Below are 5,924 nucleotides of genomic sequence, written 5' to 3' on the forward strand. Positions count from 1 at the left end.
GAAGACACTATATAATAGAATCGCTCACAAACTTTGAATATTGGGAAACAGAAAACCGAAGAAGGGTGAGTGAAGACCTTTCTTCTCCATACTCTCTCTTCTTGCTTCCAACCTTCACTGTAAGATCCTTCTTTTCTTAATCTCACTCCATTTTTCAGCTCTCTCTCTTTCTCTAACTCTCTTTCACTTCTTTTTATCTTCTTCCACATTTCTTCCTATTGCCGATTCGGTTATGGCGGGAATTCACGTTTTTTCGCCGTTTTCCTCCATTCTTGCCGTTTCCTTTTCCCATTAAGGTTCATTTCACGCCGTCACTTCCTCTAATATTCCTTTCTTTTTTTTTTCTCGACACTCCCATAGTTGCATCGTTTGCGTGTTTCGTTACCCAAACTTCATTTGTTCCGAAATCGCCGAAAATGCCACATTCTAGGGTTTCCCTTAATCCACCCCCAACCCAATACCCCATTCGGACCCTGCAATGCTGGCCGTTTCGATTTTCTATGTATCGCCATTTAATTGAATTAGATATTAAATTAAGAGTAAAAAGATTATTATTTTTATTGTTGTTATTCTATCTTTTTATTTTAACGAAGAAAAGATTAAAAGTCGAAACTTTTGCATGCATTGTTTCAAGTGGTTTCTGTGTTGCGGTTTCTTATATGGCTGAAAGAGTTATGTTGTTGTGTTGAATTCTCGATGCAGGGTTTCTCTGATTGAGAGGGACTGAGGCTTTATATCCCAATGCCGCTTTTGAGGAGAAAGCCTTTTGCCCTGGCTGAGCCACCTAATGATTGGGAGCCATGCGAGAGTCTTTTTCAAATTAGATTTACTAAAGAAATATTTCGAGATTATAAGTATCTTTTGTCGTTCATTTATTTCTATAAAGTTTTACCTGTCTCACTTAATTACTTGGAATAAACCAAAAGAAGAGCGTGATTTTGAGTTGAAGAGGTTGAGTAGTGAAATAATGAATTGTTGTACTTTTTTGCATTTTGACTTTTTGTTTAATGGTTGGTTCCTTGACACGAACAAGTGATTATTTGAACCGTTTAAATCAATACCGCCAGAGGGTTTGGACGTGCAAAGTAACTGGTAAAACTGGCTTGACTTATGAAGAGGCTCTGGTGTCAGAGATGCATGCCACTGAGAAAGTTCAACAGATTCCGGAAGAATTAAAGGCACCTGCACTTAGGATTATTCAGTACAGTAAGTTCTATTTTGGTCCAAAATGAAAAAAAAGGTTTATGTTGATGGAAAATGAACTGTCTGTTTCTTTTTTCTTTGTGGCTTGTTATTGGTTATGCCTTCTGCATGGGTGATTTGAAATTTTCACTGTTTTCTGCATTTGTTGAAATTAAAATATAAGGTTTAGAAAGCCGTTTGTTAATTTGCTTTCTTTATAAGGGTGTGTTATGCTTAAAAACTTATAATATACACTTTTAGACGCCTGTGGAACAAAGTAAGATGCTTGTGCAGAAGCCCAAGTGATGGGATGTGCATATTGAATCCTGCAGTAGGGGCAGTGACTTTAAGCTGGACGTTGCTTAATTGAATGATTGAACAAAAAGTATATCATGCTACCATCCACAATGTTATTTGAAAATGAATGTTTCCTTTGTGGTTTGGGAGTGGTTTTTAAGGGTCTACAAAATGGTTTTAAAATAATTGTTCCGTTTTTCATTACAGGAAGTAGTCTACCAAGTTACAACCTAGCAGTTCAATGCAAGTATTGCTTTTTACTGTTTATTCCATAAATTATCCTAAGCCTCATGTCTATCTCCTATGTTGGTCTAGTTGAAGATGAGTAAGCTTTGGCTAATTAGCTGGTATAATAGATTAAATTATTGTGGCTAAAACAAGCCGTGCCAAATATGGTTTTAGGTTGCTTGTATATATCTAGTGGATTCCTCTTCAGTTTGTTTTGGTTGACAGAAGTTTATGGGAGGAGAGCTTGCCTTATTCCAAGGTCTGAAATCAAGACTCAGGGAGTTCTGGAAATTGTAGCTAAGAGTTATAGATGATCCACTAATGTAGGATTAGCTAAGTAATATATGTCTGCATCCTAATATCTTGTGACTTTGAGGCAACTAAGAACTGTGGTTTTCATGACTTTTCCATTCAGATTGCTTTAATTGTGAACCATCAATTTGTGCGTGGCTCTGACTTTTGATCAAACAATGCTATACATAAAATGAAGGAGTTTGCTAAATTCATGTTATGTATTATTATGATTGATTATGACAATTTTTCTTAGAAAAATTCCTAGAATTTTGAAACTTTAAAAGTTATGATTGTTTAAGAATTGCTATGAATATAAGGTGTTGTTTCAAATTGGACTAAGTTTTTACTCTTTTCCTGATATAAATGCTTGCACTATTTTTCATTGTGTACTTTTAAGTGGTCTTTTATTATTGCAGGCATGCTCCCATTGAAGGATCTTGTTGATTCTATTGCTGAAAAGTTGAAGGAGCAGTTGTTTGTGGGCTCTCAATTGTATGGAAAGAAAAATGACAGGGTGTGTCCTTGCAAAATATTGAAAGTGATGCAGGAAGATGCTGAAAATATCAGCTATGTGGTGGCTTGGCTTGATGAGAGCAATAATGTTATTGAAAGAGCAGAAGTCAGTTCTCAAGATTTGGTGCAGAAGAAACGACCTTTTAGTATAAATATTTTGAAGTCTTTTGTCCGTGGATGTACATATCGAAATGCTCCTTGGGTTTTACACGATAAACTTGCAAAAAAACATGGTATCTCAACTGACATTCCAGAGGAGTTAAGAGGAAAGGTTTCCTTTAACAATGGACTTGTGGTCTTCACCAAAACAAGAAAGAATGAGGTAGGTAGACACAGGGATGTGGTAGTTTCAGCTTCTATTTTGTTTCCTGCCAAAGTAAAAAAGGAAGAAGAGAGTACAAGAACACCCAAATGTCAAAATTTATAGATTTATAGCTTACAGACTTCTGATTGGTTTGTTAAATAAATTTATGATTTGTTGTTTCAAATCTATCATGTTCAGGAAGAGTCAATCCAATATCCAATTGATGATCTATTAGTGAAGCCTAGTCCAGATGATCCTGTTTTCAGTAGTCGTCCTTCTCCATCAAGAGACTTTAATGTTCCTATTTATTGTGTAGGGGATCTCTTAATGGTTTGGGATTTTTTTATGTCGTTTGGTAAACTGTTACGATTGTCTCCTTACTCTCTCAAAGATTTTGAAAAAGCAATCAGTCACAAGGATAGCAATGTAGCTCTCCTGGTGGAATCTCATGCAGTACTCTTTCGAGTGCTCATCAAAGGTGATGATGAATACTATGCAGCTGTTCAAGACAAATTACCGAAGAAGGTTGGTGCCTCTCAAGTATATTCTTTTTGTTAGTGTTGTGATGGATAAAGATTGGTCTCGATTATGTTTTATTTTTATTATTCATGTATCATCCTTGACTCATCCCTTATCCCTCACTGTTTTTCATATGTAAATGTCTCATGCAATTTTTTTTTTCAGATTACAATGATTAGTTGGAAAGAGTATTTATGTGAGTTTTTAGAAATGATCAAAATTCCCAAGCTGCGGCAGTATGAAGCAACAATTAAACGGGGACATTATGGTTATGTTGATGTCAATGCTAAATTAGAAATCTTTAGCGAATTAGTCAATCGAGCCCTTGGTACTGCTATTGTCAGGGAAAAATTGGATGAGTATATTATACAAAGGCGGGTACTGGGGGCTGCTAAAAGGGAAGAAGCTATTGAAGCTTCTGCGAAGAGAAGAAAAGTAAAGGAGCAGTTGAAAGCTGATTCTGGAAGCAACTGTGGTGAGAATTGGCGTCATCTTGATCAGGATACAACTGTGTCAACAGATAATAATAATAACAGTAACAGAATACAGAATGGTAGTATTGGAAAGAATAGAAACAAAGAGATAGAATCATCTTGGCAAAAAGATGCATGGGATAGGTTGGACTTGTGCGCTGTATCTTCATGTCTTTATGAAAATCTACGAAACACATTTTTCTCTATTTCTTGGTTATTCTGGTACTTAACTTTTTTTATAAATATATCAACAGTGGTATCAAGCATTCAAATCTTGCTTCAAAAATGTCAGCTGAAGAGCTGAATCAATCTGCAGAATTCAGAAAAGTATACAGAAAGGAATCACTGAAACAACCAAAGGGTGATAAGGATCAATCAGAGAAAAACTACGAACAAAGGGTGAAAATTGTTTCCCTTATTCAACTGTTCTATGTTACATGTTGAAGTTTATATTTTAATGAAGTTATTTACTACAGAGAGAATATTTTGATCGGGAGATAGAGAAATGGTGTATTCGTACAAGTTTCCTAGGTATGGACAGATATTATAATAGGTATTGGTGGTTTTACCGTGATGGAAGGATATTTGTTGAAAGTCCTGAATCCAAGGAGTGGGGATACTACAGTAGCAAGGGAGAGGTACTTGATACATATGCTATATATGCATTTTTTTACAAATAAATCTTTTCTAATTTTCAGTTGGCATGCTTGAATTTGAATAGCTTGATGGATTGACGACTTCACTGAATTGCAAAGGTGAGAGGGAAAGGGCACTGCTAAAACAACTGAACAAATATTATAGTAGAATATGGTGAGTTAGATTTGCTTCAGTTGATTTCATTGAAATGAACATTTGGCTTTTCCCCCTCCTTGATTTCGTTTCGCACAATGCTTAAGCTATTTCATGACTATTCTTCAGTAAAAGCCTTTAATTATGGATTTTGTGATCCTTGCCCAATATTAACATTTGCTCAATAGATGTTGCTTGCCAGTAAAAGAAACAGAAGGAATAACTCAGAAAATTACTATTGTGTGTACTGTTAAATGCAAGTTTCTTAAAGTTCTATTATATAAAAAGATCTTCAAGTTGTGCTAATATAATGGAGTTATTGGCTGACTGTAGCAGATTTTAACATGAATACAGCTAAATTAATTATGGTAAAACAAATAATATAATTGCTGTCTTGTCGAACTTATAATCTTTCTTTGAACATGTAACATAAAGTGAACCAGAGATAGATATACTTGATTTGAAAACTGAGAAATGGGGATTATTTAAAATAATTCTTTAACAAATAATTTTTTTTTATTTCGACAAAATTTTGAAATAATTAAGAATATTTTAAAAAATTTAGAAGAGAATGAAGACTAAGGTAATTTCTATGTTCACTCTTCTAATAATGAAGGATTTGTATTTTATCAACATTTCTCCCTTGACTTGTGAGGTTCTTTCCTTTTTTGTTGTATGTTTACAGCTCAGAATTGCAGAAAAATTCAAAGGATTTGTTGCATAATATTGCCCTGGATGATTCTGTGGTGAGAAGGTCTACTCGTGTTCGCGCACCACCTAGGAAGAATCCTGCCAAAGCTTTCCTTAGATATGTAAACAAGTGGAAAGAAGAGTAAGCGAATGAAGGTGATCTGACATTTGTCTAGCTCTTCAATCTTATGAAGTTTGAAACTTTTGAGGGACTTAGGTTTTTTATACATTAGGTGGATAAGTTTTTCGGGGAGGGTCAGTCAATCCCTACTTCATAGGTATTAGGTTCCTGGTCTTTGAGGGAATAGGGATTGTTTTTCAATCCAGTTTTGGAAGATGGGCAAGTATTCATTGATGCTCGTTTTTGAAATTTTGCACATAATGTTGCATGATTGTAGAATCTACTATAAAAATGACGTTTTACTTTAGGTTTTTTCTTGTTGCCTGATTTGGCCATTTTGGTTCTTGAATCGCTTATATCTTAATCTTAGAGTGAACATAGAGATAACTTAATCTTAGGTACCATTTTGTGTGAGTTCTGTCATTTGTTTGTTGAGTTGGAGATTAATTTGAGTTATTATTAAAATGTAAATAAGGAAGTGTAATCTCTTAAGTTCCGTTTAGTAAGTTGAGGG

The 5,924-nt window shown here is 34.8% G+C and overlaps 1 protein-coding gene across 2 annotated transcripts; it reads left to right on the forward strand.

Annotated features, from left to right (window-relative positions):
* On the forward strand, nt 1-5,717 carry LOC137821971 (uncharacterized). Of its 2 annotated transcripts, none has more exons than XM_068626797.1 (10): nt 1-65; nt 703-854; nt 1,034-1,206; nt 2,418-2,836; nt 3,017-3,343; nt 3,503-3,954; nt 4,065-4,209; nt 4,287-4,448; nt 4,532-4,620; nt 5,285-5,717. In XM_068626797.1, the coding sequence occupies exons 2-10, from the start codon at nt 742-744 to the stop codon at nt 5,433-5,435; spliced, it is 2,031 nt and encodes a 676-aa protein (XP_068482898.1). In that variant the 5' UTR covers nt 1-65; nt 703-741; the 3' UTR covers nt 5,436-5,717. The 2 variants fall into 2 exon arrangements, with proteins under 2 accessions (XP_068482898.1, XP_068482897.1); XM_068626796.1 differs by having other exon boundaries at nt 40-119.
* Nucleotides 5,718-5,924: the final 207 nt, after the last annotated feature.

Source organism: Phaseolus vulgaris, chromosome 9 (assembly GCF_000499845.2).
Source record: "Phaseolus vulgaris cultivar G19833 chromosome 9, P. vulgaris v2.0, whole genome shotgun sequence".
Lineage (NCBI taxonomy): Eukaryota > Viridiplantae > Streptophyta > Magnoliopsida > Fabales > Fabaceae > Phaseolus > Phaseolus vulgaris.